Source organism: Hyaena hyaena, unplaced genomic scaffold (assembly GCF_003009895.1).
Source record: "Hyaena hyaena isolate Hyena2069 unplaced genomic scaffold, ASM300989v1 scaffold_299, whole genome shotgun sequence".
NCBI lineage: Eukaryota > Metazoa > Chordata > Mammalia > Carnivora > Hyaenidae > Hyaena > Hyaena hyaena.
The window spans coordinates 1,141,762-1,167,439 of record NW_024080930.1 but is presented as its reverse complement, the minus strand read 5'-3'; the positions used below and the strand labels follow the sequence as shown (position 1 = coordinate 1,167,439).

Here is a 25,678-nt window from a genome sequence, read left to right as displayed (position 1 = left end):
AATGTAAACCCTGGGAAGGCTAACATTCCTTCATTCCTCATTCTTGTTGGGCAACTGAAACATTCGATTATTTAAATTACAGTATATGCATCCATCATCCTTACATTTTTTCCCATATTAAACTCGACAATTATCACAAGAAAAAGGACTTTTCTACTTTCTCAATTGTATCTTGAGTGCACATCATTTTATAAACTAAATTTCTATGAACTCATCATTCGCTGCAATAATTTCTTTCTTTGCATTTGTTGAAATGAAAGTTCCTGTTCCACATACAAAATTCCCTTATGTGCTTTTATTTGGATAAAAGGTTCTGAACTCTGTTTCAGGATTTTTAACTCTGTTCTCCAGGATATTTACTGTTGTGTTGTACATTTGTTAAAGTAATGTTTTTTATTATTTTAAAATCTATGTGTTCTCATTTTAAAGATATTTTGGAAAATACAGCAAAAAATAAAATAAAAGCAAGCCCTAATTCCACCATCATCAGATAACTACTGTTAACATTTCTATTTCTTTCCAGTTCTTCTAATGCCTATATGTCTTTACACACAGTTTTCGAACTGTATTTTGAAATGTCCAAGGTATATTTCCACTAGTATATAGACATGTTAAAAGTCTGTCCTGATTATATATTGGAAAGATATTCTTACTAGAAAATTACTGTGTTATTAGAAACTGCATGGCGTGTTTGGATGTAAGGCAAAAGTTCATTTTGAACATACCCAGTAATTCAGAGTTAGTATTAGCCGTTCAGTAAATGCTGTGCTTGTATTCTGTTACATAACCCCTGGATACATTTCACCTAGATCACACCTCAGGCAAATTCTTCCCAGGGCATCACCTCCTCCATTCAATAACCTTGTATCCTGGCCTTTGACAAATATTTGTGCATGAATAGAATTCTTAGGGGCCTCCTCTGGTGACTTAAGTGGGTAATGGTGCATGGTCCCACACAAGAGAGAGATAAAGCAGGGTCAGAACTCCTCGATGTGAGGAAGGGGGAGTCGGGGGACTGGGGTGGGGGGGAAGGTACTGGGCAAAGGCAGTGTGGAAACCTGAGCGAGCGGCAACCCAGTTATTTTCTTATTTTACTTGTCTGTTTGTTCACCTGTTTGAGAGAACAATCTCGATCCTCTCCTCCACAGGGCAAGTTCCCAGCTAGCCGCGGGCCTCAGTAAAAAAGCTGGGGGGGCGGGGGGCGTGTTCCCCGTGCAAGGCCCGCGTTGGACGCGCCAAGGCTGGGGAAACCCACCCCGCGCCCAGGACAGGATATAAAGAGCCTGGCTGCGGCGGTGGGGCAGCTCCGGGCTTTGCGCGGAGTAAAGCTCCCCTCGTCTGGCAGCTTCCGTGCCTACTATCCACCGGACACCTCGAAAATGGCACCCGTTGGGGGCAAAAAGACCAAGAGGGTGAGTCTCCAGGGGACCCGAGGGCGCACTCCATCCCAGCGGTGGCTTTGAGTCTCGACCGCCCCCCCGCCCCCCCCCCGGCCCCCCGCGTCCCAGCGTCAGGAAGTGCAGAGGGGTTCCCGGAGTACAGCTATGACCAGAAGGTGCTCTCAGAATTTCTCGGGCAGGACCCCAAGGTGCCTCTGGGCGCCCCGCAACACCCCCGCCCATATGCAGAGCGCGCCCTAGATCTAAGTGACCCGGGACTCCAGGACACCCCCAGCGCTCCAAGACTCCCAATTCTGAGTCCCGCACCTAACACCAGAGCACTCCCCTAGGTGCGGCTCCTAGCCCTACAGGCACGGCTTTTCTCCTCCCCAGCGGTGGGACTAGGGGGACCCTGGTAATGCCCCCCGCCCCGGCCGTGACTCCGCGTCAGCTTCAGTGCCGCGGGGCCCGCCCCTCGGCGCCCTGCGTGGGCAGACCAGGGAGGCGCGCGCCGGCGGCTCCCAGACCGTTTGCAGCCCGCGCCTCGAGGGGTGCAGCGGGATCCCGGGGCCGCCTACCTGCCGGGTTTTTGGGCGCACTGTGCGGGTCCCGCCGCAGCCCCGGGGCGCACGCGTTGGGTGGGCCATGTCAAGTTTGCACCCCCAGTTTGGTTTCTGCGATCACAACAAAATGTACCATTCAAGCCTCGGGAAAAAATGGGCACAGAGATGTGGAGTAAGGGCTGTTAAAAAGATTTAAAAACCTAAACCCAGCAATTCCAGCACCTGATTAAGCGTATCTCTTTCCTAGTTGGGATGAGTGCTCCAGTCCAGACTGTCAGCCCTGGTCTAGTTTGGGAAGTGGAAGGGGGAGTGGTGTGGATGGATAGACGGGTGGAGGAAGAGACTGACAGCGGGACTGCGGACTGCGGATGGTTGGGCTGGAGGGAGGAGGCGATATACGTGACCCTTGGGTGTCAAAGTACCTTGCCGCCTCGCTGACAGAGGCCCCAGGGATTGACCGAGAGACAGATGGGGCCAGGCCAACTGTTGGGACTGTTAGAATAAGAGTAACTTTCACCATTTTAATAACGCGTGATTAAGTATGCATTTGAGGCTTTACAATAAAACATTTTCATTGAATCCTTCTATAGATATTTCTTCAAAGGTAACACTTTCCCACCACGTTCTTCAAAACTCTTACTGTGTTCTGAAAGACCCTCAACCCCAGCACATGTATACACATAGTTTCGTATTTTCATTATACGAGCACTCTGGTTGTTTGCCTTAGAGTCCTGAATTTATAAACACATGTACTTTCTGAGAATTCTAAAGAAATCACACTTCTCAAGAATATGATAAGGAAAGTATTAAAAATAGAAAATCGTCTTAAAAATAACTCAAGTAACTCCCTTCCTCCTCCCCCACCCCCATCTATAATTTTAGGGCATTCTTGAACGTTTGAATTCTGGAGAAGTTGTGATTGGAGATGGAGGGTTTGTCTTTGCACTGGAGAAGAGGGGCTATGTGAAGGCAGGCCCCTGGACCCCCGAGGCGGCCGTGGAGCACCCAGAAGCAGGTTGGTGCATATAGCTCTATTCTAAGTTCTCATAAAAGGGTGTGACATCGACCAGTCTCGGAGCATGCCATCAAACACAGACATTCGTGGCACATTTTCCAACATTTATTATTGCTGGCTGGGCACTGTGATAGGTATGTAAGTACAGATTCACGTGGAGGATGATCACAGTGGCCCTCCCTGTTGCTGTCACCTGCATTTGCCTCTTGGTTCCTGCCCCTCCCTCTAGGTGAGTCTAGAACCTGGCTCACCGCCTTCTTCTCTGCCCTTCCCTCCCTCACCTCTTGAGTAATTTCAGTGTCCATGCAGATGATCTGTCTAGAACTCTTCCTCTTAGTGCCTTGATCTCTTCCTCATCTCCAGTTGAACAAGATCCCCACTCTCTAACCACTTGCTTCTTTCTATCTTTTTGCAGACTCTAATTCTACCACTCCTCAACCTCACCAAAATTCTCAGTCCTTCATCTCTTCCATGTTAGCGTTTATTATCCATTCTCTCCCAACGTGTTCTTCCTGCCTCCCTACCTGCTTTAAGTTCCATGGTACAGTATCACTCACTGTCTGGTAGATAAGCCCTCCTCTGTTGTACATTTGCCAACTAGTTAAATGCATTATATACTAGCCCCAGCCTATTTAAATTCAACTATCTACCTGCCCTGCACCCATACCTATGTACCTTATTCTCTCATCTTACTCTTTTTGACCACAGATCTTCTATGGGGAGATGCTAAGAGGGGAGTTGGGATGGAACATGAGGGAGATGATACTGTCTTATAAGGCTTCTGCATCAACCTAAAGCAAGTAGGAAGCATTCATCTTTGTGGGTTTTTTTAATGTTTATTTAATTACTTTGAGAGAGAGTGTGTGTGTGTGTGTTTGAGAGCAAGGGAAAGGCAGAGAGAAGGGGACTGAAGGAATCCCAAGAAGGCTCCACACTGTCAGCACAGAGCCAGTGTGGGGCTTTATCTTCCAAACCATAAAATCATGACCTGAGCCAAAATCAAGAGTCAAACACTTAACCAGCTGAGCCACTCAGGCACCCCAAACATTAATCTTTAAAGAGGAGAAATGGCTCACTTCTGCAGGCCCAGAGAGTTCAGGGGGAAATTTGGGATTTTAAGGTTCATGAGCGAACCCACTCATATGTCTTCATCCCAATCTCAGAGTCCCATTTCTTCCTAATCAGACCCTAACTTTGGTGATAGAAGCCTTGCCTGGTTGAGAATTCAACCTCTGTGACTCTCTGCTCCCTATATAACTTGGTCCTGGGCCAGATCTTCAGCTTTTTCTGCTCTCTAGCTACAAGAGGTGAGCTTCTTTATATGCCACCCAGGAGATCTTCAGACTTTCATATTTTACCTTAAACTGGTGATGATGAATCACCCTTAACCTTTCATTGTCTTTCTCCAGTATGTTAGTGACACCCAGCATTGGCCATCCGATTGTAAAGTCCTTATAATTACTACTTCTCCTGAGTCTCTCAAACATCTGGGATACTGCCCCTGCCAGGACATTCCCTTCCAAGGGCATCTCATTTTAGTTCACCACAGGAGAAAGTTTTTAAACAATTATACTCCTAGAGCATGCTGGGAACTCTGTCACCCAGGATGAGGTGGGTACTCATTACTAGCTGGCCAGAAGTGGAGATGTGTGCTCAGGAGTATTAATGAGGAGTGAATTTATGAAATAACACCGCTAAGGGAGTGAGGGGAGTGGGATTGGGCAGAGGGAGGAATTACACTGTGATGCAGTTGTAACAGAGGCTTTGGCCATTCCTCGGGAAGCTCTGGAGTTGGACAGGCCCTGCAGAGTAGTCCCAAATTGAGATCAGGGAGCTGGATCTTTGTTCTCTCCTTACCAATAAACCAAGCATTGCATGCAAACTATCAACCCTCTCCTCTAACAGGAGAGGTCTTAGCCCTGGGCAAGGAAGCTCCCTTTGGCTTAGGGCACTTCCTAGAGAAGGTCTCAGCTGACAGCCATCAGTAGCCAACACTGTGAAAGAAGCAGCCTCTTTCAGAGGAAACTGGAGGAAATTCTTGTGAATAGTATACAGCTTGAACAGTTGTCTTTACTGTTATTGAAGAGCGTATTTCAGTGAACTCAGTGATAAGGGATAGAAACTAACAAAGCACATAAACTGAGAGACAGTACAGTTTTAAAATTAAACATACAGACTCTGGATTCAGACTAATTGAATCAAATTCTGATAGCCACTAGGCTGTGTGGACTTGAGGAAATTACCTAGCTTCTCTGGGACTCAGATTCCTCTCCTATAAAACTGAGATAATACTGACATCTACTTCAAAAGTTATGAGCATTAAATAAGTTATATGTAAAGTCATTAAAATAGTGCCTGATGCATGTTAAACACTACAAATGTTAACTATTATTAAATTCATTGTTTGTTCTCCTGATAATATCTTGGTTGTATTCATCTATTTCTGCTAGAGAAGTACAGAAATTTGTGTTCAAATCAAACTATACTGAAACAGTATTCAAAGTAAGAGAGCTATAGTCACACTGTTAAACCCAGCAAATATACACAACTTTTATATTTCCAAATAAATGTAGAAATTATACTGTGTTCTACCCTGGAAGGAATGGAATGGAATGGAATGGAATGGAATGGAATGGAAAGGAAAGGAAAGGAAAGGAAAGGAAAGGAAAGGAAAGGAAAGGAAGAAGGGAGGAATTCAGTAGGCTTGGGAAGCTAAAGCAGCAGTAGTCCTCAAATTTTCATTGTACCAGCAGTTAATTAAAAATGATAGATTCCTAGCCTCCACTTAGAGATTTGGATCTATTAGGTCCGTGAGTGGGTCCAAGAACCTGCCTATTTATAATTGTTCCCAAGTGATAGCAAGGTGGACCATGCTCTGGGAAACATTGCCATTAAAGGGTTTTAAGGAACACAATGGGATAATTAAGATTCAATAATGAGGACTTAAAAAATATCTATGGTTTGTTTTCTTTTTTTTTTTTAATATTTATTTATTTTAGAGAGAGAGAGAAGACAGTACAAGCAGGGGAAGGGCAGAGAAAGAGGAAGACACAGAATCTGAAGCAGGTTTCAGGCTCTAAGCTGTCAGCACAGAGCCCATCGCGGGGCTCAAACCCACAAACCATGAGATCATGACCTGAGCTGAAGAAGTCAGACACTTAACCAAATGACCCACCCAGGCATCTCTCTATGGTTTGTTTCTTAAGGTCAGCTTGCTGCATTAAATTCAATGAAATATTTCTTGAGCCAAACTGATATTAATGATAAGCTACCTTTGTGCAAACTCTGTCATGTAAATAAGACTGTTTAAACTACAAGTTTTGAGGGACACCTGAGTGGCTCAGTTGGTTAAGCATCGATTTTGGCTCAGGTCATGATCTTTTAATGAGTTTGAGTCGCACGTTGGGCTCCTTGTTGACAGCCCAGAACATAGAGGCTGCTTCAGATTCTGTGTCTCCCTCTCTCTTTGCCCCTCCCCCACTTACACTCTGTCTTTTTCAAAAATAAACAAACATTTAAAAGTATTTTAAACCACAAGCTTCGATTTTATGTCACTTTTTTTTTTAAAGCTATGCATTAGAGGAGCTCAAGCAGAGAAACTGCTCTGATAATGATTTTTCTTTTATCAGTGCAGAAACACCATGTTTATCTCTTGGCCATCTGTTTCTTGAGTATTTTTGTCTTATTTAAGTGGACTAATTCTCCTATCATAGTCTCTGCCAAAAGATGTGGTTCTTATACCCAGGGAAATTAGTACAGAATTCAGCAAAGAATTAAGGTTTGCTGGATCTGGAGGGGCCTAGGAAATCTGAATTCATATTAATTGTTCCCAGATGAGTCTAAGTTGGGTTACGTTTCTGAGAAGCTCTGCAGCTTTAAGAAGCATGGAAGAATATCCTATTGATTAAGAGCAAGGACTTGGGTCACTGCCTTCTGGAAAAATCTAACAAAAGGGTATAAAACGCAGTGTAAAATATACATATACACAATTTGCCCACTATCCCAGGGTTTTTTTTTTTTTTTTAATGTTTTATTTATTTCTAGGAGAGAGAGAGAGACAGTGTGAGCAGGGGAGGGTCAGAGAGAGGGAGTCACAGACTGAAACAGGCTCCAGGCTCTGAGCTGGCAGCCAGCACAGAGCCCGACGCGGGGCTGGAACCCTCGAACCGCGAGATCATGACCCAAGCGAAAGTCGTACGCCTAACCGACTAAGCCACCCAGGCGCCCCTATCCCAGGGTTTTTTAACCGAGTCTCTGGAAATCCATCCAAAGACCCCCTGGGTAGACTTCCCAATTACAAGCCATTTCATCCAAGTGTATAGGAAACCTCATCCATAGGCCCTTCACCCTGCTCCAACCACAGCAGCTCTGTGTTTGATCGATAAATGGGGAATGTGTATAAAGTGTTGTTAATTGCTTCCTTTTGCTCATTAAAACAAGTTTTAGGGGCACCTGGGTGGTTCAGTCAGTTAACTCTCCAACTCCTGGTTTCAGCTCAGGTCATGCTCTCACAGTTTGTGGGTTCAGGCTGTGCATGGAGCCCCACCCATCAGGTTCCGCACTAAAAGCATGGAGCCTACTTGGGATTCTCTCGCTCTCAAAATGAATAAAACTTTAAAAAACAAAAACCAGTTTGAAGCTTCCTCATTTAGGCATGATTCTAAGTTTCTACTCAGAACTAGAGTTTCCAGGCTTAGAAACCCATTTTCTGAAATTCAAAAGTTTTTTGCTTCACGTATTTGCTCACTAAAAAACAAAACTGAGCTTCCTATGTTCTCTGCTCTCTACTAGTTAGCTAGCATGCAAAGACACCAGACTGCTCTTACATAAAGGGCTAGGAACTCCAGTGTCCTATTAATTTCCTAGCCTCTAATGTAGTTGCTCTGAGACCTTTGACTTTTAAAGCCCTCTGAAATGTCAAAATAAATTTCAGAGGCTGACTCAGGATTGCTGACTTCTTACTATGCCCAGTTAATTCTCCTGACAAAAACGAACACCTGCTAAGTCTCGCTATCATTTTATAAAAAGAGCATTTTGGTGCACCTGGGTGGCTCAGTCATTTGAGTGTCCAACTTCAGCTCAGGTCATGATCTCCTGGTTCATGGTTCTTGAGTTTGGGCCCCACGACAGCTTATTGCTGTCAATGCTGACATCTGAGCCTGCTTCAGATCATTCATTCTCCTTCCCCCTCTCTGCCCTCAACCGCCCCCCCCCCCCGTGAGCTCTCTCTCTCTCTCAAAAATAAATGTAAAATAAAATAAAATAAAAACACCAGCTTCATAAAAAAATAAAAAATAAAAATAAAATGGAACATTTTCCCAGCCCCAGTCTTTATTTTATTTCCCAAAATAAAGTACAGCATTTTGGTGGTTCTCAACAAAACTGCAGATAAAAATCAGCTGGAGAAACTTAAAAAATCTATGCCCTGCCCCACACCAATTAAAATAGAGTATTTGTGGATTTGGCCCTAGCATCCATTATTTTTAAAAAGCTTGCAGGCTGTCTAATGGGGAACCAGAGTTCAGAAATACTATTTAAAGCAAAGGTAGTTCCTTAAATTGAGTTTATTTGATCGTATGGGGGAAAAGCCCTATCATATTTTCTTTAGTCTGTAAAAGATTTTCCATTTGGCATTCATCCACAGACTTATGCTTGGGAACTTTGCTCCAATTCTTATTCCACTCTACTACCAGAATTATCTTTCAAAAACACTGAACTAATAACATCACTCAATTGCTTACAAACTGCTAGTGGAAAACAGGTTTCCCCAAACCTGTGGTCTGAAGCCCTGGCTCCTTAGGATGATGTGCTAGGCCATTTGTACTCTGTCAGCCAGCCCACCTCTCCAACTGCCCCTCCTACTACTTCTCCAATACAGCCTCGACTCCACCTGCTTCAGACTACTTACTGCACCCCGAATGCCAAGCCTACTCCTGCCTCCTTTTTGTTCAGACCCTTCCCTCTGTAGGGAATGCCTTTCCCCATCTTCTCTGCCCAGCAAAAATGTTGAAATGATTCCCCCCTGTGGAACCTCCCTCTTCCCTTCACCCCAGTGTGCATGGCAGAAATAATCTCCTCTTCTTAACAGGAGACACCAGATCTACCTCTCAGTAGCCTCCACATGCATGCACCAATGCCAAGCAACCAGAAATGTAAGCAGGTGTTCTCACATCTGTTTATCTGATAGTCTTTAGAAAACATCACAGGCTGTAAACCAATAGTAATTAATACCTTTCCTCATTCAATCTCCCAGTCCGCCAGCTTCATCGAGAGTTCCTCAGGGCTGGATCCAATGTCATGCAAACCTTCACCTTTTATGCAAGTGAAGACAAGCTGGAGAACAGGGGAAACTATGTTGCAGAGAAAATATCTGTGAGTAAAACCACACATGGCACTCTTAGAAGGGCATAGTAAACACACCTGTCATCACCAAAGTTCTCAAAGAGAAAAATGTTGAGTTTCTTCAGGGTTTTTTGATAATACAGAAATGAGATATGTGTGAACAACTCTTTTAGGTTTCAGCTGGAGACCGAAAGGCATTTAATAAGCAGATCAAAGAAGTTAACAAATGATTGTCTCAGTCTCCTAAGGTGCTGAGAGGGTATCCTTACAAATTCTTATATCATTCAAGTCTTTTAATGTGGCACAGTGTAGGGGAAAGGTCAATGGCACAAGGGGGCAGTGACCCTGGAATCTTCCTGGCTCAGCTATAATCAACCTTGTCATGTTGAGCAAACCCTTCAACTATGCCATCAAAGCAACAACTTCTTGATCTCTAAAATGAAAAAGAAGTTCCAAAATTCCATGAGACTATGTGACTTACAGCACTGGAGTTTAGTGAAGACAAGTGTCAATATTTAATGCTTAAGGTAATTAGAATATACCTTGTGATTATCTGTTAAGAAAATGCATAATGACAAAAAGTCATGAATTCTGTCATCACTTAAAATTTTATTCTTGTTGATCTTAAATCATCATTATCATCATCATCATCACTATTTGCTAGGTATTTTTCTAAGCGCAGCTTAGGCATTGGAAGATACCAGGTCCTTTTATGTAAAGATTTTTACCCTCTCAAAGATCACTGGTACGTAATATCCTACATACTATCATTAGATTTACTGTTTTCATTACTACTATTGTTGTTTCTGCAAATTGCTCAACTTGGTAAAGCGAACTATTCTTTCCCTGTCATTTTCTAGAATAAAATCTCTATTGTAACATACAACTGAGATGTGGACATTTGAATAATAATTTGGTTTCAATTTCACATGAAAATGTTGACCTGTCATATATTCACCCACTTTAGGGGCAGAAAGTCAATGAAGCTGCTTGTGACATTGCCCGGCAAGTGGCTGATGAGGGGGATGCTTTGGTGGCAGGAGGTGTGAGTCAGACGCCTTCGTACCTTAGTTGCAAGAGTGAAACTGAAGTTAAAAAAGTATTTCACCAACAGTTAGAGGTCTTTATGAAGAAGAACGTGGACTTCTTGATTGCAGAGGTAAACAAAGATATCGCCAAAGATGAGACATGGTTGCTTAGTATATTTTCTCCATCTTTGGTTTTCATGGGGAGCATGTGAGATTAGGTTCCAATCATGGCTAGTAATATTTAGTTTTAACGTCTTTTTCCAATTTAAGCTTTCTACTGAATTTGATTCAATTAATCTAATAACGTGTTCTTCAAACCTTTTGACTGCAATTCACAGTAATGACTCTTCAATTCCATTTAAAAAAATGCTAATGGGTCACACTCAAAATGCGAAGACTATTCATCTAGTCATAATTATTAAGCAATAAAATATGCTTTCTAATTGGGGAGAAATAAGATAAAAAGTACCTTAATCTGATCTTCTTTCAGTATTTTGAACATGTGGAAGAGGCTGTGTGGGCAGTGGAAGCCTTGAAATCATCTGGGAAACCTGTGGCAGCGACCATGTGCATCGGCCCAGAGGGAGACTTGCACGGTGTGAGCCCTGGCGAATGTGCAGTGCGCCTCGTTAAAGCAGGTGATGATGGATTTTGACCAGTTTGTCATTAGTGACTCTTTTAAAATTACATACAGGGACACCTGGGTGGCCCAGTTGGTTAAGTGTCCTCCTTCTGCTCAGGTCATGATCTCATGGTTTGTAGGTTTGAGCCCAGCATGGGGCTCTGTGCTGTGAGCGCAAAGCTGCTTCGGATCCCCTGCCTCCCTCTCTACCCGCCCCTCTCCCACACTGGCGTTCATGCCCACGTGCTCTCTCTCTCTCAAAAAATAAATAACTAATAAAATTACATATGTAATGTAGGTCCATCTATAACCCCTACATACTACTTTTGCTAAAAGGAAAACCAAAAATTTGCTCCCCTAGGAGTACTGATAATATTATTGAGTCCAAAAGAGAAAAAAGTAAACTAAAGTAAAAAGCACACATACCAGCCTTTTCAAAGGGGCCACTAGACCTACACTGATGGTTTAATACCTAGAAATGAGAAGAATTTCAGTCAACCAGAAGGAGCATTAGAAAAACGTGTTTTATTTTAAACCTAAGCTGAGGCCTTTAAACAATAACTTTTAAGTCAGTTGCCTTCTTGGCCAGAGTTTTTCCATGTTCATAAATTTCTTATTTGCTTCACTTTTTGTAATTGGTATAATGAACTTAAAATAATTTAGTATGAAATGCTAATTTATCTTTTTCAGTAATTTCCATTCCTAATATCAGGTTTCATTTCAATTAGGGAAAAGTGACAGATTGTTTTCAAAGCTGCCTCACTTTAAATGCAAGGCACAGCTCAGTGTCGTGCAAGAGTCCTACTCACTTGGGGAACAGAGAGACTGTATTTGGCTGTTCCACTTCTGATTTTTATCCAACTCCTGATATTTCACAAAAGTCACTGCATACTTGTCATTAACAATGACAATTATTTAGATTTAGGAATGAAGCTATATAATCCTAATTTTTTTTTTGGAAATATAAAAATGGAGGGGGGGAGGGATGATAAGCAAGTTAACTTGTTTCAAAAAGATCCAAAGAGGCTTCCATGACTCCCATTGTTAAGTGGCAGAGATTCCTGGCCTGCGTCTAATTCTCCCTTCACCATTCCATCCAAGGTAGGTGGCCACAGTGTTTGACATCACTGTACCCTATTTATATCCTTTGTAGCACTTGCCACTTACTTCATTTGTTTATCTCTTTAACGTCTGACTCACTAGACTATAAGATCACAAAAAGCAGAGACTGTGTCTGCTTAGCACTGAGTGCCCTGTGCCTAGCACAGCGTCTGCCACAAAATAGGTCCTTAATTAATATCAGCCTAATAACTCCAGTCCATCTTCCAATGTTAGCTCAAATTCTACCTCCACATCTCCGTACATCACCATCCCTACCCCAAGGAAACACTCCCTCCTCTCAGCAACTATAACACTTTCTACTTATACCATTGATTTGGAGTATCCTCAGTCAGCATTTTCTAATCTGTGAGAACATTATTAGGGTTCTGTCATGAAATATATGTAGAAAGTATTGTGATAAACCAAGTCAAGCAGGTCTCTTTACTCAGAGCCTTAGTACTCACTTAGGCAGCACATAAACTAAAACTGGAACAATACACAGAATTTCTCAGAGCCTTTGATGTATTTGTGTATATTGGCAGTCTCCAAGAAGGAGATATAGTAAACAGCTACCTACTCACAATTGATCACAGAGCCTTGTTATCATGGAACAAACCTTAGGAAGCCCTTTGTGTCAACCCTTATGAAACCCATGGTGTCAGGGACCATGTCCTATATTTATAATTCTCTATAATCCCTTCAAAGGACCCTTATACCTAATAGACATCCAATAGATAAGCAACACATGATTAATTCATTAGTGTAATGAAGTCAAGCAAGTAAAGAAAAACTCTGGCAGCAGAACATCCAAAAAACAAAAGCAAAAACCAATGAAGAAAAAGGAGGAGGAGGAGGAGAGGAAACAAAAAGGTAGTCAAGATCCAAGTGAAGATGTTAAGCAAACTGTTGAATATTTAAGTCTGGGACCCAAAGTTGAGGTCAGGGTTAGAGAGAGAGATTGGGAGAGTTCTGGATATAGATCATACTGAAAGCCTGGGACTGGAAAGGAAGTGTAGGAGAAGAGAACATGGCTCACTGGGGCCCAGTGACACTGTGGGATTGAAAGGTTCAGCCTTGAGGGAGTCGGCACCTAACGCCAAAGAGAGCAGCCAGCGAGGTAGAAGCAACGCTGAGAGAACATGAGAAGCCAAGAGAAGGGGAGTGTTGATGAAGGAGGGGATTGCCCACTAGACTGATGCTGCCGAGACACTGCATCAGATGACAACAGAGGAGCAACAGCTGGATTTCCAAGATCGAGGTCATTGGTGCCTTGAACAAGAAAAAAGACCCAGAGGAATAATGAGAGGGAGACCTGGAGCAAGAATGAAGGAGCCAACTGCAGACCCAGCCCCGTGAAGACAGCTGAGATGCTTGCCGCTGAGCACTGGATGCCGTGGCTTGTGGCATCAGCTTAGCTGCTCCCAGAATCTGGATCAGTGATATTTTTTAATTGGCCTGATGAAAAGGAACATCGGTCCTCAAGTGAGTGGTATGGTACCACAGGTGCAATTTGGCAGCTGGGAGTGTTAAAAAATTATTGTGTTGAGGTTGAAAAGTTGACTCCTAAAAGTTGCAGTTAAAAAAAAACAACTCCAATAATTATTTTTTGGAAAGAAGATGGACAGCCAAGTGTGCATAAATGACACTTCAGTTATAACAGATTCTTCAAAATACTTTTCACAGAAATCCCTTGCTGCCTGTTATAATCATCACCACCCAAAGGTAAAATAGGTTTGCAAGGAAGCAAGACTCAAAGGCTGTACTTGTAGTTCACTGTTTCAAATAAAAGCTCCTTGATTAAGTGAGGAGAGTTGAGGCCACTGGTTATCTGGTGAATCCCTAAAGCTCAGTTGTTCTTCCCACTTGCAGGAGCTTCCATCGTAGGTGTGAACTGCCATTTTGACCCCACAATTAGTTTGCAGACAGTGAAGCTCATGAAAGAAGGCTTGGAGGCTGCTGGACTGAAAGCCCACCTGATGAGTCAGCCCTTGGCCTACCACACTCCAGACTGCAACAAGCAGGGATTCATTGATCTGCCAGAATTCCCCTTTGGTAAGACAGACATTTCATAAATTATCTCAATGTCTTAATGTTTGACAAATTCCAAATCTATAGCCATAGAGCTTTATCATCGTAAAGAAATGGCATATATATCACATTTCTTGCCCCCAGTGTCTCTCCCTGAAACCAAAAACCCTTTGATGTTAGACCACAGTAGAAGGAAAAGATGGAACCAGCAAGCAAAAAAGATCTCTGAACCTTTCATCTGTAGGTTGGTGAAAAGGGTGAGATCAGCAAAGACAGTGGTTCGAGTTCCAGCTCTGTCGCTGACTTATGTAAACTTAGCCACGCCGCCTAGCTCTAGATCTTAATTTTCTCATCAGAAAAATTAAAAAGTTAGACCAGTTTATGTCCAAGATCCTTTTCCCCTGTTTTGAGTGTTGCTCAGATACTCCAGAGTCTTGGGGGCAAGGAGAAGATACCATCACTAGGTTACTGTATAACAACTTTGAAAGAAGAGGCTTAGCAGAGGCAGGGAGGGAATACATGCAGTCTAGGGAAAGGGATCGAGCATGTGTGGAAAGCAGGGTGTGTCTACCTGAAAATCCAGCCAGCAGGGCCAGTTTGGCCAGCTTCTTACTCCATTCTAAGGTTTTTAGATACTGTATTTTATAGGGACCCTCAGAGAAGTAAGGTATTATAAAATAATCCATCTAGAAGAACCATGGCTGAAGAAAGGCAAAGCATCTGTGTTATTGCCATAGAACAAATTACGCAAAATTTAGTGCCTTTAAACAACAGTTATTATATCTCAGAGTTTCTGTGGGTCATGAATTTGGGAGCAGCCTAGCTGGATAGTTTTGTTGGGCATCCCTTATGAGGTTGCAGCCCAGATATTGGTCAGGTTTGTAGTCATCTTGAAGGCCTGATGAGAGCTAGGGAATCTACTTCCAAGCTCTCTAAGTTGGCTGTTAGGAATAGGTGTTAGTGTCTTGCCATTCTATTGAGAAGAACTAGAGGCCTCAGTTCCTTTGATTATTGGCCTTCCCATTGTGATGCCTGAGTCTTCTCACAACATGGCAGCTGCTCAAAGAGAACAAGAGAAATTGAGGCAGAAACCATAATGCCGGGGCACCTGGGTGGCTAAGTCAGCTGGGCATCCAACTTCAGCTCAGGTCATGCTCTCTTGGCTTGTGAATTTGAGCCCCTCATTGGGCTCTGTGCTGACAGCTCAGAGCCTGGAGCCTGCTTCTGATTCTGTGTCTCCCTCTTTCTCTGCCCCTCCCCCATTTGTGCTCTGTGAGTCTTTGTCTCTCAAAAATAAATAAATGTAAAAAATATATATTTAAAAGAAAGAAAGAAACCATAATGCCTTGTAGAGTTAGTCTCAGAAGTCACTAACCATGCCTTCTGATATATGCTATTGGTCTCTCAGACCAACCTGGTAACAGTATGAGAGGGGACTACACAAGGGTAAAAGCATCAGAGGGCAGGGATCATTGGGAACGATCTTGAAGGTTGGCTATCACAGCATTTAAAACTGGACATATAGGGGCGCCTGGGTGGCTCAGTCGGATGAGCGTCTGACTTCATCTCAGGTCATGATCTCACAGTTCATGGGTTCGAGCCCTGTGTCGGGCTCTGTGCTCACAGCTAGCTCAGAGTCTGGAGCCTATCTTCGGATTCTGTGTCTCCCTCTCTCTCTGACCTTCCCCTGCTCACACTATCTCTCTCTCTCTCTCTCTCTCTCAGAAATAAATAAAACATTTAAAAAAATAAATAAATAAAACTGGACATATAAACACAAATTAGCTCATAATTTTAAAAAATTAATAAGTGAATGTTGACAACTTTCTTAATTCAGTTCTTGAAAATAACATGCTTATTATAGCTGTTTAATTTGAATAAATTTTTAAAAAAGAATTCACTCTATTATTATAGGACTGGAGCCCAGAGCTGCAACCAGATGGGATATTCAGAAATACGCCAGAGAGGCCTACAGGCTGGGGGTCAGGTACATTGGCGGGTGCTGTGGATTTGAGCCCTACCACATCAGGGCGATTGCAGAGGAGCTGGCCCCAGAAAGGGGATTTTTGCCACCAGCATCAGAAAAGCACGGCAGCTGGGGAAGTGGTTTGGACATGCACACCAAACCCTGGATTAGAGCCAGGTAAGAACCTTTAATCTGCATTTGCCAAACCAAATTCATTTAGATTATGAGTATATCCGAGTGAGATTATAACAGAGTGTAGATAATGTGCTGTGTGGTGATAAATAATCAGTTATCCTCCTTAAATTCTTTCACAGAGACATTTATAAAATAGCCTTGTGTAGTGATTTCTGGCTTTAGAATATAAATAATATAAATTGCAATGAAGTGGGATTTCATGCTCTGGGCTAGTACCATGTGGTGGACACTGGACAACATTTAATCAATTGGTTGTTAAGACTGAAGTGTAAATTGGGGCGCCTGGGTGACTCAGTCTGTTGGGCATCTGACCCTTGGTTTCAGCTCAGGTCATGATCTCACAGTTCATGAGTTCAAGCCCCTCATCGAGCTCTGCATAGGGCTAAAAGCATGCTAAATGCATGGAGTCTGCTTGGGATTCTCTCTCTGCCTCTCTCTATGCCCTCTCTTGCTCACTTGCATGCTCTCTCAAAATAAATAAACTTAAAAATGTTTTTAAATAAAAAGATTTAAGTATAAATTAAATGTAACAAATATTAATTGTCTGTTCTGTGCCAACTACAATTCTTGGAGTTAGGAATATAGTGGTGAATAAGATGGGTCTTTGCCCCCAGAGTTTACATCCCAATGGGAGAGATGAACAGTAAACAAACAAATTTTACATCAGGCAATGTGCAAGGCACTGGGAAAATATACATGAAAAGCTGGCTAGAGAATCTCAGTGTACTGGGGAAAATGGGTAAGAAAGCCAATGTATTATACTGCAGTATCTGCTTTGGTAGAGGCACAGATTTAAAAAGTAACAAGAGAAGAGAATGGCTATCTCTGCCAAATATAAAGATATTTTAGAGGACAGCATTTTGGAGGCTGTATTTTTGAAGGGCTAAGTAGCCACAAGATAAAGAAGGGTGTGGGGGTGAACACCAAGCAAAAGAAACAGTTTCAGTCTGTTCATCTGACATTGATTGTACACAACTGTGTGACACGGGTGTGGACACTGAGGTAGCAGGAACAAGGCACAGGCCTGTCCCCAAGGAGCTAACAGTCTGATAGGCAGAGAGATAAATAGGTGAGTTCAGATTGGTTTATCAAGTTCAAGTATGAAATATGCACAGATGCTATGCAGTCTAAGCTAATGGCCCCGGAGGGCAAAAAGGCAGAGGAGGGCGAAGGAAGAATTTTTGTTTTTTAAATTTCTATTGATTTATTTTGAGAGAGAGCATGAACAGGGTAGGGTAGAGGGAAGGAGGTGGGCGGGGGGGGGGAGAGGGGAAGAGAAAAAGGAGTGAGAGAGAGGGAGGGAGGGAGGATCCCAAGCAGGCTCCATGCTGGGGGGGGAGGGGGGTGGAGCCCCACATGGGGCTCAATCTCACAACTGTGAGATCCTGACCTGAGCAGAAATTAAAAGTCAGATGCTTAACCGACTGAGCCACCCAGACACCTCAAGAGCCCAAAGACAGCTCTGTGGAGGTATATTCTAGCTCAGTGACACAGACAAGGACGCTCAGGCAGGAGTCTAATGTTGTGTGTCTTGTTCCCCCAGGGCCAGGAAGGAATACTGGGAGAATCTTCAGATAGCCTCTGGCAGGCCATACAACCCTTCCATGTCAAAGCCCGACGCCTGGGGAGTGACCAAAGGAACAGCTGAGCTGATGCAGCAGAAAGAAGCCACCACTGAGCAGCAGCTCAGAGAGCTCTTTGAAAAACAGAAATTCAAATCTGCACAGTAGCCTCAGTGCAAACCATCTTTAGTGACTTTTATGCTCAGGCCACCATTCTCCCAAATCAGGAAAAGATGGCTTAGAAGCAATGCTTATGTTAACGCCAGGCTCACACATAAAATTGGTAAGAGCTGAACGACACAGAACTACAAATAACACTTGACGATTTTAAAAGTATACTTTAGAAATTTACTTAGAAGCAAAATAAGTAAGAAGTACATCTTAAACAGTTTCCCTCAGACCACGTATAGGGTGTTAGGGAAATCACTGTGGCCAAGGAAAAGTTATTCCTATATTTGTTCCTACTTCAAGAAGTTTGCAGGCTGGTAAGAAGGATGAGACAGCAGCTGTCATGGCAGAGACAGATAAAGTGCCAGAGGGAAGTGACTTCCAAGTCCTTTTGAACATGACCCTTAACAAAAAACAAAAGTTATATAATAATCCAGTAAAACACATACCATATAACCGCTGAAATAAAATGTGAGATTCATTTTGGCATTTTCTATTCTATTCCTCTCCATCCTGTCTCAATGATAAAACCTGCTGGTTGAGACCCTTCAAACTGATTTTATGACCCATTAGTGGGGTCTGACCCACAGTTTGAAAAACAGTTATGAAACACTTCGGATATGGGGACTTAGCCATTTCGTTAAGTTTGTTCCTAAAAAAATCAGTCATATGGGACCTGATCAATAAGTATCAAAAGACCAGAATCCTGCTCTCAGAGTTCCAGAGTTGTTCTCCCTCTTTCACCCATTTCTACTGCTAAAAAATGTATAGACCCATGGGGGAGGGGAAAGGAGGCATCAGTAGCTAGATTTTCTCCATCCTGCACAAAAATGGATCCACCTAAATGCCTTTAGTAAGGCTGAGGAACAGTGAGCCTGTTGTTACCTTGCTAGCATTTAAAAAAGTCTAGTAGGGGCACCTAGGTGGTTCAGTCAGCTGAGCATCAGACTTTGGCTCAGGTCATGATCTCATGGTTCATGGGTTTGAGCTCCATGTCAGTCTCTGTGCTGACAGCTCAGAGCCTGGAGCCTGCTCAGGTTGTGTGTCTCCCCCTCTCTCTGCCCCTCCCCTACTGGTACTATGTCTCTCTCTGTGTCTCTCAAAAATAAATATTAAAAAAATTTACATATAATAAAGAAAAAATAGTGATTCTCCAAATTCTATCCAAGTTTCCTAGATTGAGAATGATATTTTTACATGATAACATTTACTCTGCCGTAAGACCTCACACCTGAAGATGCAAAATATTAGCATAAACATGGCTACTCTCAATGTATGAAAAGTTTGTGCTGCTTTCTACACATTCTTGGGGTGTTTTGCAATTGTAATTTCTTCAGCTATTAAAAAAGAAGAGCAGTGAGACTACAATGGTTGTATTTTATTCTATTTTTACTCTCTAATTTGCTTAAGTTTTACATGAAATTTCCATGCATCGGTTTATTCATCTATTTAAAAAAATAACAACCTTCCTACTTCACAACTATTTGAGCTTTAAAGGAGAAGGCAGCAGTATTTAAGAGGAAAAAATTTCCAGAAATTTCTTACTAAGATAATTAGTAATCTATCCTCATCTTCCAGTGCATAGAAATAAAGCCAAAGGAGTACAGCTTTCAGAGGCTGCATGTGGCTGAGGTGAAATAAAAGGAGAGTGAATGTCATTTTTTCTTTTTTTAACCAAGTTGCTACCTACCATTTCTCACAAATCAGGTTCAGTGTTTCTTACTTCACTCACAGATGATAGAAACTTTTATCCAACTTACTGTTCTATTATTGTATAAGATAGATGACCCTTTACTACTCTTTGCAGAACTTTGTTGCCACACAAAACATTATAATTTCTAATCATTCGTATAGCCTTTGGTTTAAAAATTATTTTCCTCAAAAGGGACTATATTGGATATGTTTGAATAAAACTATATGCCAACACTGCCTCCTAGCGGCATATTTCCTATACTGAAAACAATTTTTTGAAATTCAACCCTTGCACCAAGTGTAATTCATTTATTTCTAGAAATCTTGCTCATTAAAAGGAAGGCTTGTTTAATACCTAGGAGTTTCTTCAAGTTATTAAATAGACATTTTTCACTGGTAATGGTATTTTTATGGAATCAGCCAGAGGGACCGTAAAGCTCAGGGGTCTAGACTTTCCCTTTTAAGGATAAGATACCTAAGGTAGGATGCCAAGTCAGAAAGGACTTCTTGCTAGTCCCAGCCTGCCAAGAAAGACGCTTTTAGCTTGGATTGGTGGGAGAAGGAGAGTGGAACCGGGACATACAATTCACAAAATTAAAGACTTCATCCTCCAGCCCAGAAATAAAGATCCTTCCATTACCCAGTGTAATGTAAACTCACTGAATATATGGTTTGCAGTTTACGGCCCCATGCTTCTTTACGCTGCAGCCAAGTGACTTTGGGTAAGGAGACAGAAATGGACAGGAAGGAACCAAAAGCTGCAATTTCCAACTTCTCCGGAGGGGGGCAGCAGGTCACTAGCGGGGAAGGCCTGAGGAGCTCTAGTTTGCTTTGAAGTGAAGTTATTTCATCAGAATAAACTAACATGAAATGGCAGAAGTATCTGTAGCCATGGTTTTTGTTTCGGTCAGTTTTTCCCTAAGATACCTGGATCTTTGAATCTCATCCAGGACAACTCACCCAGCACAGAAAGCCTTATATATGTGTGTGTATCCATTTTCCCCCGATATCTTTCTTTTTCCCAACTTGCACATAGCTTGGCTGAGATCATTACACAGACTGTTTTCCCAAATAGCTGCCTGTAAGTCAATAACAATCCCTTGCACAGCGTGGAGTCTTCCGTGTGCTGCCTGCCAGACAGACAACCCTAATTCTTACCCATTAAAGGAGGAAGAAGTCAATTTGAAGAGAGAAAAGGAGAAGGTGCTTACCAACTGCTTCAGGAGTAGTATGCCTGACAGTTCTGCTCCACAACAGAATTAGAGAAAGCAAGGCCCAGCATTTCTGAACATCTTCAAGAACAACTTCATGTTAGTGCTTGAACAAAAAACCTGAAAGGTGGCCAAATGTGAGGCCTTCTCACAGACGGTGGCAGGAAGGGGAGGGTCATTTGGTGAAAACTGGGGGGAGTGTGGTCAGGGAAAGGAATAGACAGAAAATGCTCAGGCTCAGGGCAGCTGGAAGCATTCTGTGGGCCTTGGATAGAGGGAAAATCAAGGGGATAGAAAGTGAGAAACAGATGTCATCATTCTTGCTGCTGTGAGCTATGGAAATAACGTGAGTATGAGCACAGCAAAATCAAACAGGTTAATTTACATGCCACTAAATCAAAGGCGCAATAATTTTAACATGTGGTTTGACATATTTGTTAAAGCCCCTATGTAAATTTTTGCAAGGAGATTTCAAGGGAAACATTTAGCTTATTTTTAACCAGAATTTGTTTCCCCAAATGCCTATAATATTTTTGGTAGTCATCACTTACATGCAAACTGTTGATGTACCATTTATAAATTATTCCTGTTTGCTCCTTCACACAGGTTCAGTGAGACCTCTCTTTGGCCCCATTTGGTGGTTATTCGCTCCAATTTACTACATGGCCTTGAAAGGAAAAAGCTGAAAATTTCTGAAAATAGTTCAAACTTTTCCCCAATTCATCCTGGCCATTCTTCCAATTATTCTGACTTAATGAGATTTTACTGTTCTTTGGAAAGGTTAATGTCTCACCATGTGAATTTGCTTAGTGGAATTCAGCCATCTCCCCAAAACAGTAGTGCAATGTAGCAGAAAAAGCAATGAATAAATTTGGAATCAGGAACTGGGGGTACAAGGCTTGCTTTGCCCCTATCACACTGTGCACCCTTGGATAAATCACCTCGCTCCTCTGACCTTCAATTTTCTCATCAATAAGATGACAAACGTCTAACACCTCGCTAAGAAAAACCCCACATTTTAATTTTTCTCATTTGATCGTATAGATAGGCAACAGCCTCATCACTGAGAACAAATATTTACCGAGTGCCACTTGGTGGTATGCTTCCAGCAGACTTAACTGTTAATTAATTATTCCCCTGGCTACGCAGACAGCAGACTGAAACAAGTAACGCTGTTCAGAGGGCAGGGAAAATGTTATTAGCTTAGACTCGGTCAGGCACTGGGACATGAAGAATGTCATTCCTTCCCAGAGGTGCTACTCCTAGGGACATTCGGGTCTGTGGTTTTTCACAGTATGAACTGCTTCTGTTTTCAGGACTCAGAGTTCTTTGTAGGTTTCCATAAGCTATTGAAGTTCTAGAAACCATTAAGTCAATAATTCTTGCTTAGAGTTTTTCATCTACCTAAGAAGGGAGAGAACTGCCTTCTCATGTTTTATAATCAAGTGGTAGAGTTTGGGAGCTAGAAGCCTCAGAACCTTTTCCTTCCATAAAGCCATTTTTAGAAGCTTGATGGCTCCCAGATTTAGATATCCAGATGGGACCATTACCAAGAACATGTATTTGACATCAGTCTGACCATTAGACCCAAGGCAGTCCCTTACCTGGGCCCTGGGCCTTGAACCCTGAGCCCCTACCCATGGCTGTCCAGGAAGAGTTTCCCAAACCTGGACCTGGTCACCAGAGATGCCCTCCCCCCAAATTTTTAAGTCCCTCTGTAGTGGCTAAGACTGGTCAGGGCCAACTGAGCCATCCAGGAGGGGTGCCCCAAGCCTGGATGGGACTGGTCCCTGTTTCTTCCCTTCTTGGTGCCCCGTGTTCCTCTGTACCCCCTTCCCATGCCCCCCACTTCCATCCCACTCTTGGAGCACCCAAGTCCCTCATGAGGCCTGGGACTCTTTTTGGCCCCAGTTCCAGCAGCGGCACCTGGGGAGAGGATGCTCCCAGGGGCAGGGGCAGTGTTAATGTCCCAGAATCAAGTGAGATGGGCTACCAGCACAGTGCCAACACTGGTTCTGTATGACTTGTATCAGACACAGGACAAGTTCAGGGCTCTGGGCCATCAAAGATCGCTGCCAGCCACTGACTTGAGCAGCCTACAGGAGCTCCACATTGGCTCTCATCTTTTGGGGTTCCCACCTCAGCACCACCCACAGTCCACAGCAGCCAAGAACAGCAGAAGAGGCAATGGCTGTTCACCACCCTGTGCATCCTTCCCCAGATACTGCTACTTCCCACGCCCAACACCCCCACCCCTCTACACCCCTCCACAGGCTCTGCCACATATGTCAGGCCTCCAAGAGGGGTGGCCATGCCTCATCCTCTGAGGCTTTTCCAGAAATTATTCCACAATCTCAACAGGCTATTTCCATCAGTGTCCTCTGGCCTCTTATGAATATGGTGCTATCCTAGTCTCCCAGATTAGTATTAAGTCATGCCAGACAAGGGATGGACATTCCTTGAGTGAATGGAACTTCTCTTCCAGCTCTGCCTACTGATGCATGTGTGTTAAAGGCAGCAACACAGTCAACACTGAAAGCAATCACATTTGGGGAAGGCAGTTTACACCCTAACAACATGGTTGGAAGATATACTCCTCCTCATTTGCACTTTCAAATTCCCAGCAGTAAGTTTAGCATAAAATGAATTATCATTCACATATTCCCACATATGCTGGGTAAGACATGCACTTGTGGTCATGTACAAAGCACAGCAGTCATCTCTGAGAGTCATGGAAGCCAGTATCCCTAGGCTGCACCGTGGGCGATGTGGCATCAAGAAGACTAATGCAATCAGCATTAGTAAATGGCATTAGACAACTGCAAACGAAAGATCTGTATTGTTTCAATACAAAGAGTTTCCAAAGAACCATGGCATGGTAATGAGAATAATAATAGCGTGCTATCTTTTTCTCCTGATGGAAGATGTGAAAGGTAGCACATCTGACAAAAATGAACAAGAAGAGATGGCTCCTGTTCCTTAACAGGGAGAGATGGTGGTAATTGTTACGTACACTAGTTGGACAAGGAGCAAATACAGAAGTGCCCCTTTCCCACCCACTATTTTCAATCACATGGCAGATCACCACACCGCACATAAGTTCAGGAATTTTTATTTAATTTTCTTTAAGTTTTATTTTAAGTTATTTTGAGAGGGAGCCCATGTGCAAGTGGGGGAGGGGCAGAGAGAACGGGAAGGAGAGAGAGAATCCCAAGCAGGTTCCACGCTGTCCACGTGGGGCTTAATTTCATGAACCAAGAGATCATGACCTGAGCCAAAATCAAGGGTGGGATGCTTGACTGACTGAGCCACCAAGGCAACCCAAGCTCATGAATTTTTAAATATATTTTAAACAAAAAACACTGTTTAAATCAAATTACTTATATTGACAGGTGTCCCAGAAAATATTTCCCAGAACCCTCCACACCCTAAGAGCAGCCCCACTTAACCACTGGGACAGGTCCTTCTCTTTTTTGTTCACCTAAACTTGACCCTGCCACAGCGTCTTCCATCTTAGTATATGGCAGCTCCAGTCTTCCAGTTGCTCAAGCCAAGACCTTGGAGTCATCCTTCACTCCTCTCTTTCTCTCACATCAACTTTCAATCCATCAACAAAATCTGTCAGATCTACTCAAAATACCGTCTATCCAAAATCCAACCACCTCTCACTTCCTTTCTTCATCCACTCCCTGGATCAAGCCATCACACAGGTGTCTCCAGCAGTCTCTCTGATTCCTCAGATCCTTTCTCCATGGAGTATCCTTGGTGATGCTTTTAAAAGCTAAGAAGTTTCGGACTGCAGCTCTGTCCTACGGCAACTGCCCATTTCCTACTGTGAGATCATAGAAAACATATCCTGGTCTCTGCCCCCAGCTTCTGGTGCACAACTCCTAAAACTTTGGACTTTCCTAACTGATAAGGGCACTAGGAACATCATTTGTTCCTTGAGGGAAAGAGGGAGAGAGCCCCAATGTGGGGCTCAAACCCACAAACTGTGAGATCAACCTGAGCCAAAATCGAGATGGCTGCTTTACCCACCGAGTCACCCAGGTGCCCCTCTTTGGTTCTCTTGAGGTGGGCTCCTGGATGGGGGCTGATCACCAGAAAGACAAAGCCTTGATTAGAATCTGGAAATTTTCAGCCCCATCACCCATCCTCCACCCTAGAGAAAGGGGCTGGAAATGAAGTTCATAACTGACCTATGCCTACACAATGAAGTCTCCATAAAACCCCAATGGCACAGGGTTCAGAGAGCTTAGAGGTGGATGAACACATCCACCAGGAGGGTGACACAACCCAACTCCATGCGAACAGAAACTCCTACTCTTAAGACCCTCCCACACCTTGCCCTATATTTTTCTTCATCTGGCTGTTCATCTGGATCTTTTATCATATCCTTGGGCAAAGTGGTAAACACAAGTGTTTCCCTGAGTTCCATGAGCCACTCTAGCAAATCAATTGAACCTGAGGAGGGGGTGGTGGCTACCTCTGATTTATACCCCGTGGGTCAGAAGCACAGGTGACAATTTGAACTTGCTATTAGCATCTGACAGAAGGAAGTGGGGTGCGAAGTCTTGTAGGACTGAGCCTCTTATCTTGTGTGACCTGACACTAAATACCTTCAGAGTGAGTTAAAGTTGTAGGCCACCCAGCTGGTGTCACTGAGAACTGTTTGGTGTGAGGGAACCCCTCCCCATGACCACCAATCTGGTCAGCAGAAGTGACGTGTTTTGTGTGACTAGTGGAGACACACAGAAAAGAGTGACTCACAGCTCCCAGGGGGATGCTGAGTTTTCCTACACACCA

At 43.2% G+C, this 25,678-nt stretch overlaps 1 protein-coding gene and 1 long non-coding RNA gene across 3 annotated transcripts in view; one reads left to right on the top strand and one right to left on the bottom strand.

Moving 5' to 3' along the window:
* The window catches only part of LOC120242013, a 48,602-nt gene that overhangs the window by 19,319 nt on the left and 3,605 nt on the right, over positions 1-25,678 (bottom strand). Inside the window, exons 3-4 of the long non-coding RNA XR_005531003.1 lie at positions 10,797-10,932; positions 9,189-9,327 (exon numbers count right to left, since the gene is read on the bottom strand). This is a non-coding gene — a long non-coding RNA (uncharacterized LOC120242013). The remainder of the gene's footprint in view (positions 1-9,188; positions 9,328-10,796; positions 10,933-25,678) is intronic.
* Positions 1,331-18,927, top strand: BHMT (betaine--homocysteine S-methyltransferase). 2 transcript variants are annotated; one of them, XM_039247459.1, is made up of 8 exons: positions 1,331-1,412; positions 2,825-2,957; positions 9,211-9,329; positions 10,267-10,458; positions 10,818-10,965; positions 13,920-14,102; positions 15,993-16,221; positions 17,783-18,927. In XM_039247459.1, the coding sequence occupies exons 1-8, from the start codon at positions 1,380-1,382 to the stop codon at positions 17,967-17,969; spliced, it is 1,224 nt and encodes a 407-aa protein (XP_039103390.1). In that variant the 5' UTR covers positions 1,331-1,379; the 3' UTR covers positions 17,970-18,927. The 2 variants fall into 2 exon arrangements, with proteins under 2 accessions (XP_039103390.1, XP_039103389.1); XM_039247458.1 differs by lacking the exon at positions 1,331-1,412 and adding an exon at positions 1,951-2,114.